Here is a 19977-nt window from a genome sequence, read left to right as displayed (position 1 = left end):
TTGCGAATTTCCATTCAGCTTGCAGCCATTGTCATGCTCTAAGTCAGGGACAGTGTGTGTAAAAAATCTTGTTTTCATCACTCAGTTTTAATCAGTGTCAACCATTTTATTGTTGCTGCTCCGCAAGGGGAAGGGTTAAATGCAGAGAGTGAATTTCTCCAATGCAGCAAAGTTAATTATTATTGTGCAATGCTCTGACCACTAGGCCGCCACTGGTGCCTATGGACTGTAGGACGGGTAAGTTACAACTTGAGATAGCCAGCTTCTGCTTGCAGCCAGAGCATTTTTGTGCAAAATACATAAAAAGGTTCAATACATTGGACTTTTAATATTTACGTGTTCCTCACTTATTTGATACACAACTAAACTAGAATGTGCATTAGGTTTGGATTAAATTAGTCACTTTTACTTGCAGTATACTTGGGCTTTAGACAAATTTTTATTTACAGTAGTTTAATTTTACTCGAGTCATGAAAAAAATATTTAAAAATCCTTAAAGATAAACGTTTCCTCTATATTTTAAAGATCTACTGTATAGAGCCGTGCTAGAAGTTGTATTGTCATGTATTCATCCATCCAGCAGGGGGCGCTGCTGCTCCGCTGGTCCTCGCCGTGGCAGCGCAGTATAAATGCAGGTCAGAAGAAATGGAGCAACGCAGCAAACAAGTCTTCATCCATGTGAAAGGGGCGTCCTGTCGGCTGCAAACATAAAGGTAAGGCTGTCAATCTGTGCAACCAGGAGGCTGGTTTTTAATCGACACTCAATCGCGGGGACGACAGGTCCTCCGAGCTGCTAAGGATGGAGCTAGTTTATTGCTTAGCCGTTGATGCTAACCGATGGACGAGGGTTTAACTTGATGAGAAAACTGGGGGATGTTGTCGAGATGAACTGTTTGGTTTTCACATTTAACACGTGCACGTTAAAAAGAAACTTATCACAGCGATGGAACCACAATATTTAGTTTAACAGGTTTTAATAGACTGTGTTTCTGTTAGCATCAGATTCAGATAAAAAGGGCCGTTTATTCCCCAGAAGTTGGGAAACCTGGGCTACTTTAAAACCTAAATCAGGCAAGCCCGTAGTCGGTCCCTCTGGGCCGCTGTCTTGCATGTTTTACAGGTTTCCCTGCTTTATCACAACTGATTGTGATGATTGCTGTTCAGCAAAAGCCTAATAATCAGCCATCAATGGAAACCAGCTGTGCAGGAGAAGGGAGACCTGCAGGACGGCGGCCCTCGAGGACCAACTTTAGGAATGCCTGATCTAAATGTTTCCTATGGCACAACCTGAAATTATTGTTCTGTACCTCTGGATTTTTCATAACCCCACTTATGATTACTGGATTAATTTTATTTTAATAGTTTTATATCAAATACTCATCTGTTAATTGTGGTTTTAACCTTTTTAAATCTTATCCATATTAACATCATAAAAAGATGAAAAACTTTGTTTAATATTCAAACCGAAAAAGGTACTGTCAGCATGTTTTATTTACTTTGCATTTAACTTCAACTTCAGATAAGCCAAACCATATAAACTACATTACTGAACTAGATCGTCCACTACAGAACCCTTTCAAACTAACCATTGAAAGCAAAAGTGTTTTTTTTGCAATCCTAAAATTTTGTCTGAACTTATCAGACGTTACAGAGCAGTATAGGCTGTCCATATTTCAGATTTTTGTTTTGTCTTGTAAAAGAGATTATTGCTTTCTAACTGCAGAGATGCACAGTTGAAAAAACAAACAAGGACATTAAAATCTGGTGGGTGACTGCTTCCAGATGTGCTCAGATGTTAAAATTCTTCTGTATTTTCTTTCTCCTGTCCAGTCTGTCAACATGTCTCATCGGGGGCCTTTCACCACCGTCATAACGGTACTGAGTGCAGCTTTAGGTGGGCTGCTCATATGGCAGGTGTATCGCACAAAACGGAAGAAGCTGTCTTCCATCCAGAAGGCGGCGGTTCAGTTGGCTCCTCTTTGTCCTGTTGAAGATGCTACTGAGAGTCAACAAATCCAGGCGCAAGGCGTGGCTGAGGAGGAGTTTAAAACCACAGAGTGTCAAACCACAAAGGTCCCGCCTCCTGTCTGTATCCCATCCTGTGAGCAGCTGCTGGCGGTGAAGCCGGTGATGGTGAGCTCCAGAGAGGAATGGCAGGAGATGTGGCCACTGATGCAGACAGAACTATCAGTCTTCCCCGTGCTGGGGCTGGACTGTGAATGGGTAAAGACCGAAGGCGTAAGGAATACCTTTTGCATGATTTTTTTTTTTACACAATCAAAAAAAGGAAAGACCCACCCAGGAAAAAAAATAATTTTTTTATGCACTTAACGTACTGTGTTGGTGGAGTTTCCTTTTTTTTTTTTAATCTTTCCCCCATGCGGATTAGTCTTCTCTGACTCTGCCATCTTTTCCCCTCCCAGGTGTCGATTAAGGGCAGAGCCTCCGTCGTCTCTCTGCTGCAGATGGCCACCTACTCTGGCCTGTGTGTCCTGGTCAGGCTGCTGCCGTTCCGAGGCGCCCAGCAGCCGTTCCCAACTAGCTTCATGGAAGTCCTCAGAGACCCGTGCATTTTGAAAGTTGGGGTGGGTTGCTATGACGATGGGAAGCGTCTGACCCGTGACTATGGCCTATCTCTGACCTCCACGGTCGATCTGCGCTACATGGCTTTAAGGCAAAGGTACGGTTTAGAAGCTGAGTACTGGCTGTGGAATCAAAGAGAAAAACCCATCATAATAAAACTGTTCTCACATTCAGGCGATCTTCTGTCAGTAACGGCCTCAGTCTGAAGTCCTTGGCTGCAGATCTGTTAAACGTGTCTCTGGATAAATCTTTGGAGGTGCGCTGCAGCGACTGGGAAGCGGATCAGTTAACACTAGAGCAGGTAGTGAGACCTCACTGTATGTAAGTTTGAAGGAATTTAATGAAATAAAAATACAGAAGCGTTAAACTCCTAGAAACGGTATTAGAGGTCAGCCAGTGAGCTTTTTTGTTTTTTTTATGCCAAATATAAACATCTGTCTAACCGATCGCCAATGTGTGCTGCTAATATTTTTGAGCCGATTCTTTGACCCTATGATTTAGGTCGAAAAAATTATTTAGTGACAAATAAACTAAACATTAGTGATTGAGGGAGCAGTCATGTATGGCTGCTAAATGCACTCACATTTTTCTTGCTGGAAACCAACGTTTCTGTTTAAAGAAAAGTTTCTGTGTACATCTAATTTCTTAAGTTCAGTTGAATAAAGCAAAGTAAACCGTGGTAAATAGATAATCGCTCTAAACTACAATCTCCTTAAATTGCTAAAATGACCAACTTTTAAGTTAATTTATTTTACATTTAGCTGCTTATTCTCCAGTGCAACAAATTTCAAACTTTTTTTTTTACCAATACCCCTTAAAATGGTTCATTTATTCAATACATTTTTACCAGGTGTCCACTGCATTTACACACTACTGCCTATAGGTGGTGCTTCCCCCAGTTTGGGCGAACACATAATGCACCTATTGGCACCAGAGCAATGCTACTTTTACATCAGACGTGCTTTGAGCAGCAGAAACAGCCAATGTACATGCAAAGTCCACATCAAGGGGCTTCAGAAGGTCCTGCAGCGTGTATCGAGCAGCAGAAGCTGCACCTCATGATCTTCTGAGCATCTGACGGGCATGACACGCTTCACAAGCAGCAGATGCTGGAGTTTGAAAAATTTAACTTTAGCTCCTATACGTGCCAGATCAACTAATGAGAAGCTGATCTGGGAGCTGGCAGGGAGAGATATGCAGCGCTGCTGATGCAGATCTCTATGATTACTCCCTTGAAAAAGCTTATTAATGACTAAATTAACTTAAAATGTCCACTTGGCAGCAAAATATGTTCGCTTTTATTATACTGGTGCTTGTAGTTTGTAAAGCATACATGGAAGACACTAACATCTACTTCCAGCCGCCACAAACAGTAGGGGGGAAATCCCACCAGAGGCGAGTGGGCCTGATGCTGCTAGAATCTCAGTGACAGTCCACGGCCGGTATGTGGAGATCTGAACAGCTCAGACAGCGAAATATTTGAAGGCAGGAATCATAATCTTGATTAACTGACTGCACAGATGAAGTTTTGAGGTGGACTTTCTTGCATAAAAACGTAAAACTCCTACTATTTATTGAACACATTAGCAGCAGAAGCATCTGTACACAATTTACTGGATGCGCTTCAGGAGCATCTAAGATGCTCTTGAGGTGCATCTGACCTTAATGTGTAAAAGCATAAAGAATGAAGGAGTAGGAACCTTTTTTGCTGCTAAAATTGTTTTGGGGTAAACGTAGCATAAGGGCCAAAAATATAAGCTTTTTTTTATTTTCTGGACAATATCACCATTTAAACAATGCATGGGGGTTGGAATTTATTGTGTAGTTTATTGTTATTAAGATAAATTTCTTTTCATAATAACTTTGATTAATTTTTTTATGACTTGGAATTAAATGTGTTTTTAAAGACTGAAAAATTGGTAAATTTATTTTCTTTCTATTGTGGGATTTATTAGTTAGATGCCGTAACTCTGAGATAATTGGTGATTAAACAACCTTTTTTATGTAACTGGTGTTAGTTTTTTTTTTTTTTTTTTTTTCTGAAAGCAGTATTTATTCATTTCATTTTTTATGCTGTAAAAGCTGCCCAGTTACCGAAGAAATTGATAAGATTTTTAGACCATATCTCCCAGCTCTAGTTCTAAATGATTAAAAAAAAAAAAAAGCTTGTTTGTTGATTGATTGAATCTCAGGCTTCAGATTTGGAGTCTGTGATGCGTTCCTTGAACACATTAGATCCAGAGTTTTACCGACAGAGGGTCATTGATGGTCGTATCTCTAAATTTAGCAGGGATTGCAGAATAAAATGAGTCTCAGTGAGTTATCGTTCTTTCCAGCCTACAGGCTCTGAATCCTCCCCCTCTGTTTCCTCCAGATGACTTACGCTGCCAGAGATGCCCAGATCTCTATCGCCCTCTTCCTCCACCTCCTTGGCCTCCAGGATGAAGCCAGTCCCGCCTTTTCCAGTGGGAGCTCCTACTCTGAGTTGGTCTCCCGCTGCCAGGGCCTGGTGGACGTCCCCTTCAGGGGCCGTGGAGACGGAGAGGACAGGACGCATGAAGGAGAGAGGCGGCGGAGAATGAGGAAGCCGGCAGCGTGCGAAAGCCCAGAGTCTGGAGATCAGCAAGTCCCAGACCCTCGAAAGAATAACAAGAGGAAACCGCTGGGCGTGGGATACTCTGCCAGGTGAGCAGAACCGGCTTTTTCTGACGGGGTCTGAAGTCGGTTCTGGGTTTTAAATCTCTTGCCTCTACCTGTCCCAGGAAGTCTCCTCTCTATGATAACTGCTTCCTGTACGCCCCCGATGGCCAACCTCTCTGTACATGTGACAAAAAGAAAGCCAAGTGGTACCTGGACAAAGAAATCGGAGGTAAGCTCTTTTTTTTTTTTTTTTTTCCTCCTCTTCATCAGTAACAGTTTAGATTAAAGTTCCAGCTTCATGGCCTTGAGGATCACTTGTTAATATTTAAAGCGAATTGGTTTGTTTCCAAATGAAAACAGTGCTGCAGAGTGAAGATCCCTTCATTGTGAGGCTGCTCTTTGAGCCATCTGGACGCCCTGACTCCCAACAGGACTACTACCTGACCGCCAAGGAAAACCTCTGCGTCGTCTGTGGAAAAGCGGATTCCTACATCAGGTTTGCCCACTTCAAATATGAGCTATAACTCATAAATCAGTAACGTTAATACTAGCGCTAGATGATTAATTGTATCTGTATTAGAATCACAATTTTCAAATTCCAGATACCCTTAAATTTGATCATATTATATTTAATGAGAGTAGGATGCTAAATATTCTCACTGCAGCCATGTAGATGGCAGTAATGCGCACGAAACTGCATTGTACTGTGATTGGACTGGCCATATTTGCCATGTTGTTCAGTCTGGCTGGCCAGGTGAACAAAGTTGATCACCAACTTTGTTAAAATCGTGCCCTACATTCGCCAGTGTCTCCTCGCTTAGCTTTGCTCCGCTCCAGAAATTCGTGTTGAGTGTGAACCTACCCTTAGGTCTGAGTATTGCCCTGTTTAGAGCCCCTGCAAGATCTATTTGGTTGGGCGAACAGAACTCGCTGACCCCGACTACCTTCCTCCTAGACACACCCCTTTGGAACAAGTGGTTCAAACAGCCTAGAAACCAGGAATAATTTGTTACCCACTTATCACCATAGTTAATGGCAGCAAGTTTTTCTTTTTTAGTTAGTTCAAAAAAAGTCCAAAGGGGTGGTTTTAACAGTTTGGCCACGGGTAATTGGTCATGCCCTTTGTCTCTTAACGTGAGCTGTAAAATAAATATTGGTTAACTGCTTTGTGCCTCTTTACAGAAATCTGTTTAAGTTTCTGCCACACCCTTTCACTTTGTTTTATTTTCTTATAATTTAATGTTTTAAATGATTTGAAATGTGCAACAAAAAATTAAGTCTTCCTATCTCCAACATGGCAGGAAAAACATTGTCCCACATGAGTACAGACGACATTTCCCCACAGAGATGAAAGACCACAACTCCCACGACATCCTGCTGCTCTGCACCAGCTGCCACGCTGCTTCTAATGTCCATGACGGCTTCCTGAAGCAGCAGCTGGCTGATGAATTTGCCGCCCCTCAAGGATGCGAGGAGGGAGTCCGGCTGCTGGAGGACTCAGACCGCCGGCGGGTGCGTTCCGCCGCTCGGGCGCTGCTCAGCGCCAGGGACGGCCTGCCGGAGCAGCGGCGGGAGGAGCTGCAGGTGCTGATCAAGAACTACATGAACATGAACGGCGAGCAGGAGCTGACAGCCGAGGCGCTGCAGGAGGCTGCCAGCCTGGAAACCAGGTGAGCCTTTACATCTTGCTAAAATTCCCAGTTCGCTTGCACACAAATATTTTGCATTTAAGATTAAAAAAAATTACAATGTCTGTCAATGTGCTCTATCCAGAACCTGGTTTAATGTAAATCTTTTTTTTTTTTTTTTTTAAACGGCATCTTTAGCTATCCGATTGTTAGTCGATTAGGCAGTAAAGACAAATAACCAATTTGTAAATCAATCATTAGTTGCAGCCCTACTTTCAATTTTCATCTTGGACCATTAAAGGTAAATACTAGCATGTTTGCAATTTATTTTCATGTTTACGGAGGTAAAAACAGTCCATCTTTTCACTTGTGGTCATAGCCGATCACTCGATTCCTTTCCTCTTAACCACTCCTTTCTCTCCTTCAAGGATCCTAAATGAGGCGTACATACCTCACGGCCTTAAGGTGGTGCGAGCTCACGCCGAACGAGGCCTGCAGGGCCTGATGGAGCTGGAGCGTCGCTGGAGGCAGCACTTTCTCACCACCATGCAGCCTCGCCACCTCCCTCCCCTGTGGTCGGTGGACCACAATCACAGCAAGTTCCTCCGCAAGTACGGAGAGGACCTGCCCATCAAACTCAACTGAGCGGAGTGGCTCCTCTTCGTTATGTTGGGGACAATTTTTTAATCCTATTTATTTATGAAAAGATGAAACAAAAGAACATAAATGTCATGGTCTGATTTTTAGTTGACAGCTGCGGCCTGCTCTTAACTTCCCCTTCCAATTAGGTGAATCCACCCCCCTCATGTAGATGTGTAATTTTTTCCCCTTATTGGTCTTTGCAGGATGGTTTGTGATGAAGTATTTGCCCCCACCCCCCCTTCCTGTTTTTCTTTCTAGTCTATTGTCTGTTTTAGGTCAATAGAAGAAAGGTAAGATTGCTTCAAACACCTTGAAAATGTTTTTTCTTCCTATTATGAAGATGCGTTTGGGTTTTTGCAGGAAGATATTAGTGGAAGCAGGTCAAAGCTGGTATCTGTCGGTCGGTCATTTAAACTCTGCATGTCTCAGTCCTGCTGCTGAGGCTGATGCTGGGAATCCTTCATGGCTCATGTTTTAGTGCGCCTCCTAAACCCCAGCCTCTCAGCATCAGGATGCAACACTTTATCCGTTAACGTCACTTTCAGTACGACGTCGTTTTTCCATAAACCAAACCAGCACAGTGAACAGATGCCGACGCTTCCTCGATGTTACCCCATCAACCTAACCCCTCCTTTTCCAAGGCTGTCATATAAGACTTATGAATTAATAATTATTGGACAAACAGTTTAAATCGTGAACTTTGCTGCGTAAAGTGTCAAAGCTGTTTTTTTCCACAAAAAAATAAACTAGAAAAGAAATAAAGAATATTTGTAATAATCAGTGTTGTGTTCATTTTCACATATGTTCAGAAACAAAACCCCAAAAATAATACGGACTCATTTCTTACAAAATCACAGTTTAATAAATAGTTTGTAAAAATGAGTACAAAAGTGGTTTTCTTAACATTTCTTATATGAATGACTCGTTTCAGGTCAAAGGAGTCTTTAGTTGAACCCTCTAGTGTTTTTTTTTTTTTTTTTTCTTTTTATCAGCATTTATTTTTTACAATCTAGTTCTGTTGAATTAAGGCCTCTTGATTTTGGCATCAGAACAATCTGCTAGTCGAATGTTTTTGTTTGAAATTGTGTAAAGTTATGAGCTCCCCTGGTTTCACAGTTCAAACGCTGAATAAAGCACAATTACAAATAAAATGGCTCAACATGCAGAATTATTTTATCGGATGATCCAGACAAGCTAAGTATCTAAAGGGCAGCGTTAGACAGACACTGCAGAGGAAAAACAAAAACATGGCACATGAGGCTGCTTCATTCAAGGGGACTCTGTCCATGTTGCGCTTCTATAAGAACTTAATTATAAAGGAGAACTTTGGGAAGTACTTAGCACAAGATAAATAAATGATTTCCCCTTAAATAAGTTCAGCAGTGACAGAGTGCAATCTGTTGTGAAAGACACTGACATCTTTTTACTGCATTTTTGCTGAAACTTGGTGGAGACGTTAGAGGATCCAACATGTCTGTTAATTAAAAAAAAAAGCCCCCTCTTTGCTGAATTTTAACTATAGTGACTTGCAACAGTATAACCCACTGAACTTTTTTTTTTAAGTCAGAATATCTGATTGCCTGATAATGGCAAAAAGGAAGGAACCTCTTTGGGAAAACCTCATATAATGAAACATGGTGGTGGCAGAAGTATGCTGTGGCGATGCTTTCCAACAGGGAAAGTAAAGCAATGTTGCCAACTCTGACTCTTCAGACCACTTTAGTGACTTTTCTGTGAGCAACAGCTTTAAAGCAAATATTGCCATAGAGTTTATGGTCTACAGGAAGAAGTGAGTGCTGCTGCGAGCCCCTCCACCCTCCAAAGCGGTGACAGTCGGCACCTAACCATGTATGCTGTCGGTTTACCATATCAAAGATGACTCGCATATGCCCAAAGCTTCAATTGATCCTCCCTGTATTAAAAAGCAAGGATGTAAATATATTTGAAGTGTTTTTTTCTGTTTTTTGAAACTTGCACTAAAATAGACCCTCCCTGCATTAATTCCTAAACAGTATCAGCCACTGTATGCCCCTATGTTAACTGCCTTAAAGCTGAATTTGATAAATACTGATTTATATAGTTTGAGTTCAGGTAAATTATTGAATAATTTATAAATTAGAAAATGTCACCTAGTGACTTTCCTTGCTGAAAAAATGGCAACAGTGGAGGGAACATAGTGAGAGTTAACTGGAACATTTTGACAAAGTATCAGATTAAATATCAGAACTAACTTCAAGAAATAAAACCATTATAAAGTAGACTGGTTAGTATCAAAATATATGCATGAATGAGAAAGTTAAAATCCAGCTTGAGCTTTTTTCTTATACGGATATGCAAATACTTCCAGATCAAGACAATTATTTTGGGCGTAATCTAAAAAGGTTCAAGGGTGTAAATACTTTTTAAAGTCACTTTTAAGTTTTAGATTATCTAAACTGTAAACTTGCAGCCAATTGCCCTTAAGATCCCCCAAGCAGGCGAGCTGACTCCTGCCAGCCGTACCTTTAGCAATAGCATACAGACATGTCTCATGGATCTTCCATGTCTCCACAGACACTAGAACATTTAGTTTCAACACTAAATTACTGCATATTAAAACTCCTTTTGCTCAATGTGACAAAAGACTATTTAAACACACAAAAAAAGACTCACAAAAAAAAAAACATTAGCAAGTTGGCCCAAAATTCTGGATGCTCTCGTTTCCCAACACTGAGATCAGAGAATACTTTAAGTTAAACACCCTATTTCATATGGGGTCCATTTTAAAAATATTTCCAATACATGTCTTAACCCCTAAATGTATGGAACAAATTTTGTGTCATTATATTGTAACAAATATCTGAAATCAAAACTCCTGAGACATCTGAACAATAATCTGAAAATAGAGATTCTGCTTTTTTTTTTATTTCAAAGAATTATTTCTACCACTGCTATAGCAAATTAATGTTATTACAGTTATACATTAAAGGATAAACATCTAATCATTTCAAGATTTGTCATTTTGCCTTTCAAACGAAATGGAACACAATCGAGATGTTGTGCTTATTGCTTAGACAAATAGTTTTGATCTGTGATGCAACTACAGATCTTAAGTCTCTATTAGCAAAATCTGCAACCATCAGGTAAATTTAAAAAATATATATATATGGATCAGTCTTTAAAAATTATCATTGCTAGAATAGTTTTTCAAGCATTTGCAAAATAAAGACACAAAATTTGCTCCATACATTAAAACCCTAAGCTTAATTTCTGCCTTTCCAACATGTTAGAACAATATTTTTGCAGTTTTTACATTTCAAATTTTGATCTTCTAGCAAAAAAATTCACTTACAGCAAATATTTTGCACAAATTTAAAGATGGATAGCAACAGAATTCACGTTTTCATATGGGCGAACAGATTGTCACAATAACATAAGAAGCTGCAAAAATCAACAATTGCCTAAATAAAATGGAAGTGTAGCAGATGATCTGTCGTGTTTTTGGTTAAAGGCTAATGATGCAGGGAGGCTCAAACTCAGGATTTTCCACTAGTTTTGGTGTATTTCATTCCAAAACTGAACATTTTTTATGGTCATCGATGCTGATAAGCCAACCTTAAGCCCTTGAGTCAATATTTTCAAAACAGCAAAGGCCTTCATGACTTTAAAGCATCTCTCATTTCTGCAAAATAATCTTTGCTTTCACCCAATCCCAGCTATTAAACAGGCTCCTTACTCTTCCTGCATCACTGCAGCTCCTAACAACCCTAACCTATTATTGCTTGCATGTTCATTCACACAGTAGGGGAAACTGTTTGTCTCTAAAAGTGGCATTTAAACTACGGTAGCAGTATGTCACAGTTTGACTTCAGAAATGGTCAAAACTTCTAAAAATAGCAACAAAACACAACTGCCTAATGTGTTTCTATGCCCCATCGGCCTCTTTTTTTTATAATGTCTTTTGCTATTTCAACGAGTACAGACTCTAGTTTGCGGGAAGAGACATGACATGGACGTTTGCTGGTGTATTTAGAATGTAGCAAGTCACAAAATCTTTGGAGTTCCATTCATCAAGCCAGGATGACGGCGCACATGGGATATTTTTGTGTCTTTCATCCCGTCACATGATCCGATGCACTACCACGCACACACTCATCGGAATCCACGCAAACTAATTCAAACAAGAACGCATGCACCCCTCACACATTCGCTGCATTTCTCAATGCAAAACACAATTGGCACAAAGTATCAAAATAAATACCCTGGAAGATTGGCACTATGCAAAAAAAAAAAAAAAAAAAAAAAGCTTCACAGTTTTAAAAAAAATCTTATAATAAAAAACTATTGAATAATCTCAGCCTACTCCGTGTTTTATTATCCTCACTATTACTTATATACTATATGCTGATGACGGTTACACCAGTGTCGTAAACCTCTGTAGGACTTAACTACCACTGAAACGATATAGCTCCTATTCAAATAGATTTTTTTTTTCCACAAACGTACATCAAAAATGAAGTATCTAACATCTATTGGACTATAGATAGTGCTGTTGTCTGGTATGCATCTCTTTATAGTGCCTATTCATTATTATCTCCCTTCACACAATTAGTTCAAGCAACATCCTCATTAACATCTTTTTATTGGGCCCTTTCGGATTACCTCACAGGTGTCCCTCTAGGATGCTGGTGACAGGCTGGTCCAGTGAAGGGCCTGATGCTCCCCTGCTCGGGGCAGTGGAGGGCCCCTGCAGGCGCTGGAGCTCCAATATACTGTCTATGGCACTCTGTAGATGTTCGCTGAGGATGTTGTCCTCTTGGAAAGGCAGGGACGCCGGGCTTAAGTGCTGCTCTGGCTGAGGGGACACATCCAGTCTGTAGCATTTCAGTTTTGGGGCGCCGATGTCCCTAGTGGCAATCTCAAAGCAAACATCCTCTGGTTCTGTCATCGGAAGGGGAATCGGAGGTTTTGTTTGGGATTCGGCTGCTGTCTGTTGGACCTGTTCTCCAGTGTTACAGCTAAGAACTCCATCTGACATTTCCTCTCCATATTGGTGACGCCGAGTGGCGCCATTGGTTGCCTGCAGGTGACGCTCATTTACACTTCCACCGCCGTTGGTCAGCTGCCCTGTGTGGTCCCGCTTGAGTCCCGGATCGCAGGCCGAGTTGTGGATCACTTTGCGAGAACCTGACTCCTGCTTGATGGTCAGTCTCAGAGCTCCACGTGAGCTGGAACGATACGTCTTCAGTCCCGGGGGTCTTTCGGTCAGTCGTGCCCAGGCTGGAGGGGAGGAAGGGCTGCTTGATGAGTGTACGTGAGAAAGGCCAGAGGACTGGGCACTGTGAGGGGAAGACGCTGACGTCGCCAAAACTGTCATAAATGTTTCTGTTAGAAAGAAAAATGGAGGGATAGGACACTGTGGTTAGTTATTTTGTTGCTTCATCTGCAGTCTCCAGAGACGGGAGTGGCATAGTTAGGGCATAGAGCTTGGAATCCTGAGGTTCTGAGTTTTGAGCCCCACTCCCACAGACTGCCACTCTGGGTCTCTGAGCAAGACCCTTAACCCTGCACTGCTCCCCGGGCGCCCAACGATGGCAGCCCACTGCTCCCCAGGGGGATGGGTTAAAGGCAGAGGTCAATTTCTCCAATGTGAGATTAATAAAGTTCAATTATTATTATCAATTTTTATTGTTATTATCCTCCACCTCCGCTAATTTTGCCTGCATGAAGTTGCAACATTTATCTGGATCTCCATACTCTTTTCAGAGTCATCTGGTTTATCTTTTTAACTTGCTTGTAGTTATTTGTCCGTTTTGAACGAGTGCTCTATAGTCAGGGGTTCACTTTAATATTTGGCTACCTAAAAAAGAAGTTAGGTGCTAAAAATAACCAACAGGCAGGTTTAGCATGATTATGGCAATTGTCCTGAAATAATCGCAAAGTGCTTTGTTTTAGTTTAATTGCCTTTGTCTCTCTTGCCTTTCTAAAATCTCCATCATCTTTTGATCTTCCTATGCTGCGTTTTCAGGCTTCTCTGTCTCGCCTCTTGTCTTAGTCTTGCCTCTTTCCATGCTTTAGTCCTGCTTGGGGTGTTGCCGGTGCATGCTTACCCCTTGGATCTTTTCACATGTTAAGTCACAATAGTAAATTTGAATGTCATTTATCAGACTTCATTATTTTGCTGAGGGAGGAGTTTTGCTTAGAAAGGACAGGGAAGTTGATCCTAGAGGTTCTAGATAAGGGTACTTGTCAGACTAATAAAAGCTAAATAGTAATCAATGATAAATTTCCCACTTTTCTGTCGGTCTATCACGTAAAATCCCAATAGTATCAAATAAAGTTGAGGAATTTAACATGACAAAATGACCACGATAAAACAATGCAAATGCCCTCACAGGGCAGTAATCTACCTTCCTTTAAAAGTTAAATAATTTTGTAAATAAAACTATAGAAAAAACATCAATCAAATGTTGATGCTTATACATTTAGACATCCACTGTGATAAATATAATCCAATACATGAGAATGTCTTCATTAACTGAGATTATAAATGAGATTTCAGATTAATGACATTCTCTAAGGGGCTCCAGAGTTTAACAGCGGCCAGGCCTGACATTTAACAGCTATCAAGAGTCCCCTTCCTTCATTCAGGTTCTTAATTAACATAAATACAGCTTTAATTTGCCTTCAACTTCTCACATATAATTTTCAATCATCAGGCCGCCCTCTTCAGACGACCCCGCTCTACATTTAAACATCTTAATCAGTCATTCACTCCTGGGAGTTCTGCTGGAACAAATATAGAGGTTAAGTGCAGTGCCCTGAGGTACCACTTCAATTGTCTAAGAAAAGAAAAGAGGCACTCATTCAATCACTTTCCTGAGTCATATTAAATGTTCTCACACTCCTTGTAGTGATACTTGCTCCCCCTGGTGAAACACTGACCTGGATCTTTGCGAGCCCGCCGCCTCTCCTCTGCTAACGCGTACCTCTCAGCCTGGAGGAAGAGACGCTCCAGCATCACCATCTCTGCTGACGGACTCTCCTGCTGTGAAGACCAGGTCAGACGTAGTCAGACACTGAGAAACAGGCCTGAGGTGTGAGTTAGCCTCTGTTCTAATATAAATAATGAGTCAAAGCCTTGCTCAAGTTGTAACCCTCTTTATAAAACACAAATGTCTGTTTATTTCATTGGGATTTTATGTAATAGATTAGAATGAATTAGAGCTGAAACAAGTGCCAAGTGGTGAAGGGAAAATTTGCTTACAATTTAAAACCTAAAAAAATTGTTTTGCACTCAGCCTCTCATCATTTACTGTAATTAAAGGATACGTTTGCACATATCGACATTAATGATGTTTTTTCATTCAGTCCATCTTCATTCTGAACAGCCTTTGGGAACTTCTGGGCTCTTGCCACAGACTCCAAATTGGTTTTAGGGCTGGACTATGTATAAGAGCACTGGGGATTGTGGGATTTTGTTTACTAGATCTGCACTCTGTTTGTGCTGCAGAAGCAGTCCAGTAAAAGTCAATACACCTTGTTACAGATGCCCATCCAGTTGGGCAAAACACGGTCAGATTTGTGCACAACTACTGTTTGTCCTCTAAACCAATGGTTTTCAAACTCAGACCACTGTCCTGCATGTTTTAGGTATTTCCATGCCTCCATACTCCTGGTTTAAATAAATGGGGGACTGGCAGGTCCCTGCAGCCCATGGTTGCTGCTAAGAAAGGATTGCAGTTATTTGATGCAGGTGTGCTGGAGCAGAGACTCATTTAAAACATGCAGGTCAATGGGTCCTACAGACAGTTTAAAAATCCCTGATCTAAACAGATTTCCCCATTTGAGTTGCGGATATCTGTGGCTACCTCTCTGACTAATACCTCCCTTGCCTGGTTTCTTATATTAAGGATATACGCTAATATTCACTAATAACAGCTATGACAACTATTCTAGGCCTTTGAAGAACTGCTGTTTATAGTGACATTGATTTACACACATCTGCATTTTATATTCTTATTTAGGTGACAACTGGTTGCAGTTAAAGTTGTTGGATGAAAAAGAAAGTATGAAAGCTAAAAGTTTAAGTAAGCAGAAACTTTTTTTTTAAGCCACAAGATAACTAAATACACCCCAGTATCTAGAAAGCAAAAACATGCAGTCTGCTCACAGAGCTTTTGGAAATAAACCTTCTGTTCTTTGGTTATTCTAACTAAATAGACATAGAAAATGTGAAATGTCTCACCTGGGTTTCCTTTACCAGTAGCTGCCTGTATTTGTTGACCATATCCTTGGTGCGTTTCAGCAGGAAACCGGACACAGTGTCAAACTCCTGGTCGACTGTTAAGAGGGAGGCATTTAATTCTACATCATATTCACACAGATTTGTTAGATTTTCAGACTTAAATTATCAAACGATGCGTGTAAACCTGTATTGAAGTCATCTTGAGTGGGCAGGTGACCGGCACAGGTGTGGTACGGCAGGAGGCATCTGACAGCGTCTTTCAGAGAGGTGAATGCCGGCCGTGTGATCGGGTTCTGAACAGCTCCATGGTCCAAACAAAGCTGCTGCTGGAATCTAACGAAAGCAGGACAGTTCTCAACTAAAACCGGTGCGATGACTGGGAAGTTAACGGTTAGTTTTGCAGTGGAAGAACCAAGAAAGCTTTTATTCTTAAACGTTTTGATGCTTTGTTTGGCTCTTTAACACACTTGACTAAACAGGAAAGAAGACAGAAAGCAATAACTGAGCAACAAAATGATTTCTTCAATAAAGACTATAAACCTTAACCTTCGATTTTAATTGACATTTACTTGAACCTCTTACCTGTGTCTGCGCATTGCTGGTGTGAGCCTCTCCTCCCTCTGCAGCTCCAGATTACCTGCCAACTGATGGACACATCAATTATAATAGGAAAAACTGGACTCAAGCTTGAGTTTTAGGTAAAATAATTAAGCGTTAATAGCTGCATCGTGCCAAATAATATGTGGAACCTTTTGGCTGGTTTTCTGGCTCCCCTGGAAGGGTCCGCATTGAACAGGATGCCTGGGAACTCCAGCCCCCTGATCTGCAGGTGAGGGTGGATGCACATTGAGAGTAAAGGTCTCACTCTCCAAGGCAGCTGTGGGCTCTGGGAAAAGACACAAAGATGATTACGGTGGAGCTACTATTGGAGGAAACCATTATACAGGTTCCTAATCAGCTGTAGTTGAACTCACTGTTTTGTGTGTGCTGTTGGACAGCAGACTCGTCTCCCTCTTTAGAGAGATGTGCAGTCTGCTGCTGAGGCACAGAGATGCTGACATGCAGAGGGGACGGACTGCTGTGGGCTGGAGTGGCGTTCGTAGACTGAGGCTGGGGGGCAGACGGAGGAACATTTGCCTGCGCCTCAGCAAATAAGTTCTGTGGGACCTGGTGCTGATGGGGGGCTTGGTACTGGACTTGGGCCTCCATGAGGGGCTGGGAAGCTGAAGTCTGAGGCCCGGCTGGAGGGGAGAAAGTTACAGATGCTGGTCTCACTGCTTCCTGAACCAGAGATGGGGAGCAGGGGAGAGCTGTGTCCCCAGGGTCAGAAGGATGTGGAGAAAGTTCACCACGCTCGGCCGAGACGACATTAGGATCCGGTTCAGATGCAGCACCAGGCTGGGGTTGGTTCTCTCTGTCGCTGCCAACCGGGGAGGCGAGGGGATCAATGGGTACAGCGGGGAGGGCTGCAACCAGTAGTTCAGAAGGAATGGGAGAACCAAGAGCCTCCTGCTGTGGGTGGAGAACATCAGAGCATCATTTAGGCCAACCTTTCTATTAGACATTAAACTCTGCTTTGAACAAAGCTGTTCTACTTCTCCATTTTTGTTATACATCATCTACCGTAATGTTTAAAATTTTAAGTGGGGGCTGGGGGCATGTATGGAGTGAATTTTGTTCCATTGGTCTTGCAAGCAAATAACATGTTTTGTAAAGGAAAATGTGCTGTTTTAATAATAAAAAAAAAGGTTCTGAGTGCAACTTTTAGGTTTTCTCATATATTTCTCATTTCTTTTTCTTCAAATTCTTCTGACAGAGATTGAAACATTTTTACAACAATAAACTGGTCCTCAAGTCTGGAAAGTTAGCAGAGAAAGCACTGACATGTTTAATATTCCTTCTCTTCTACTTTGTGATCCTCTTTTTGCTGGTGTGTCACACGGATCTCCCTAAAACACTAACATTAAAGTACCGTACAACACGTCAGAGAGAAGGAATGTGCATAAGACCTCACATGCACTGACCTGTGGCATGTGCTGCATAAAGGCCTGGCTCTGACTCATGGAGTGGGTGACCTCTTCCACCATGTGTTTGAGGTCTGCTGTGGGCATCAGGAGTTTGGGCATCTCCACAGCGGCTTCAGGAGCAAGAGGAGGCTCAGGATGGGGTTGTAACACTGCGACTACAGGAGGAGGAGAGGACTGCAGCCCTGCAGAGTTGGACTGCACTGAGACATGCTGGACGACGTGTCCAAAGGGCTGCAGGGAGACACACTACAGTCAAGACAACACTCGACTGGATTAGCATCACTAGCAAAACATTTTTAGAAATAGTTCTTTCATTTTGGGAAAGAATAAACAATCATCTTATGACTCAGAAAACAAAATGTTCTGGTTTTGAGATTAATTCATAAATTAATCTTGTAAGTCCTTATTGTTATTTTTAATCCGCTGTTGTAAATGTTAAAAGCTGCAACTGAAAATAACTGATCTTCTATAGAGGTCTGGCTCTTAATGAAGGATTCAACATAACAGAATTCAACCTTTTCCTGTTTCTTCTGAAATCTACAATCATCTCCCTTGTTTTGTTGACATTCAGGATCAAATTCCGGACTCTGTACAGAGTAAAAAGCAACGGCGAGAGTACTGTCCCCTGTGTTGCTCCTGTGCTGCGGACTACTGAATTAGACAGCTTCAGTCTAACAAACTGTGGTCTGTTTTTCAGGTAGGTATTCATCCAGGCAATTGTTGATGCCTCCACAATAGTCTGTTGGAGTTTCACACAAAGTAAGTCAGACTGAGTCATGTTAAATGCACTGGAAAAATCAAAGAGTGCGATCCTCATAGTGCTGTCTGCCTTGTTTTAGACTGAGGAGTGTCATTGCTGTGGCAATAAAACTAGCGTAAAGCATCACACCTTCACTATTGTGATTGGAATGCATATATATATATATATATATATATGCATTCCATATGTCTATATGCATTACATATAGACCCTTAGAGCCTATATTGCAAACTTAATGAGGTTGTGGAAAACCACCCTTGAGACCAATGGCACGACACTTGCACAAGTCTCCGTCAAATGTGGCATAAACCAAGGAGATTTGTTGTTTCCACTGCTGTTGTGCATAGGCCTGAACCCCCTCAGCCAAATAATCAGCAACACTGGCTAGGGATACCGACTAAGGAACGGAGCCATCACCTTGTCTACATGGATGATATCAAGCTGTACGCTAAGAATGAGTGAGATATCGACTCATTGATCCATACCATCCGGAAAGACATCAGGATGTAATTTGGACTAGAGAAAATGTGGTCGGATGGTGACTAAGAGCGGTAAGGTAGTCCACACAGAGGGGGTCTCACTCCCAGAAGAACAATAGCAGACATCAAGGACAGTTACAAGTACCTCATAATCCCATAATGAAATGGCCTCCTCGAAGAGGTGACAAGGAAAGTGGCTACGGCCTAATACCTCCAACAAGTGAGGCAAGTCCTAATGAGTCAGCTCAAAGACAAGAATAAGTCTCTGGCACTAAATAGCTATGCTCTACCAGTACTCAGATTCCCAGCAGGAATAATAAGCTCTACAAAGGGTGAGATACAGGCCACAGATGTTAAGATACGAAAGCTCCTAACCATGCATGGAGGGCACTGGATACCCCAAATCCAGCACCTTGAGACTGTCAAAAGGGAGGAGGCTGAGGACTGGTGAGTGTGAGAGCCACTATACAGGATGAAACATCCAAGATCCATAAGTACATCAAAGACAAGGCTCCAACAGATGATGCGCTCAGTGAATGTCTCAGACAATGGGGAACAGAAGATGAGGTGCCAGAGACTCCGTCATGGAAAACCAACCAGACATTGTGGTGGAGGACAAAAGCAGAGAAAAGCCATTGTGGTTGACATAACAACACCAAGTGACTGTAACATCAGAATAAAGGAATCAGAGAAGAGCTGAAGAACACCTGGAAGGTCAAGGCATCAGTGGTACCCATGGTCATTGGGGCACTCGGGGTATTGACCCCAAAACTTTGAGGAGTGGTTACAGCAGATCCCTGGAAATGCATCAGACATCTCAGCCCAGAAAAGTGCAGTTCTGGGAACAGCAAAGATACTGTGCAGAACCCTCAAGCTCCCAGGCCTCTGGTAGAGGAGCTGAGCTTGGAGGGAAAAGGGAGACCACCCGCATTGGGTGAGGAGCAGTTTATATATATATATATATATATATATATATATATATATATATATA

The 19977-nt window shown here is 41.8% G+C and overlaps 2 protein-coding genes across 7 annotated transcripts in view; one reads left to right on the top strand and one right to left on the bottom strand.

Annotated features, from left to right (window-relative positions):
* The first annotated feature begins 603 nt into the window (after nucleotides 1-603).
* On the top strand, nucleotides 604-8396 carry exd2 (exonuclease 3'-5' domain containing 2). Of its 2 annotated transcripts, none has more exons than XM_015397524.1 (9): nucleotides 604-713; nucleotides 1831-2223; nucleotides 2424-2680; nucleotides 2758-2884; nucleotides 4958-5268; nucleotides 5346-5452; nucleotides 5584-5719; nucleotides 6525-6893; nucleotides 7280-8396. In XM_015397524.1, the coding sequence occupies exons 1-9, from the start codon at nucleotides 630-632 to the stop codon at nucleotides 7494-7496; spliced, it is 2001 nt and encodes a 666-aa protein (XP_015253010.1). In that variant the 5' UTR covers nucleotides 604-629; the 3' UTR covers nucleotides 7497-8396. The 2 variants fall into 2 exon arrangements, with proteins under 2 accessions (XP_015253010.1, XP_015253009.1); XM_015397523.1 differs by having other exon boundaries at nucleotides 1831-2238.
* A 79-nt stretch (nucleotides 8397-8475) lies between these two features.
* The window catches only part of LOC107099426 (glioma tumor suppressor candidate region gene 1 protein-like), a 21181-nt gene continuing 9679 nt past the window's right edge, over nucleotides 8476-19977 (bottom strand). For 4 of the 5 annotated variants that reach the window (XM_015397520.1, XM_015397522.1, XM_015397518.1 and 1 more), the window contains 8 exons: nucleotides 17745-17978; nucleotides 16695-17232; nucleotides 16470-16606; nucleotides 16303-16364; nucleotides 15905-16053; nucleotides 15721-15815; nucleotides 14418-14520; nucleotides 8476-12857 (listed from right to left, as the gene is read on the bottom strand). In XM_015397520.1, coding sequence (XP_015253006.1) covers nucleotides 12136-12857; nucleotides 14418-14520; nucleotides 15721-15815; nucleotides 15905-16053; nucleotides 16303-16364; nucleotides 16470-16606; nucleotides 16695-17232; nucleotides 17745-17978 — 2040 coding nt within the window. In that variant the 3' untranslated portion in view covers nucleotides 8476-12135. The remainder of the gene's footprint in view (nucleotides 12858-14417; nucleotides 14521-15720; nucleotides 15816-15904; nucleotides 16054-16302; nucleotides 16365-16469; nucleotides 16607-16694; nucleotides 17233-17744; nucleotides 17979-19977) is intronic. The other variant, XM_015397521.1, reaches the window with a different exon arrangement.

This window comes from Cyprinodon variegatus, unplaced genomic scaffold (genome assembly GCF_000732505.1).
Source record: "Cyprinodon variegatus isolate N-32 unplaced genomic scaffold, C_variegatus-1.0 Scaffold869, whole genome shotgun sequence".
In the NCBI taxonomy this organism is placed as follows: Eukaryota; Metazoa; Chordata; class Actinopteri; order Cyprinodontiformes; family Cyprinodontidae; genus Cyprinodon; species Cyprinodon variegatus.
The sequence above is the reverse complement of the archived record's forward strand: the minus strand, read 5'-3'. Positions and strand labels throughout refer to the sequence as shown.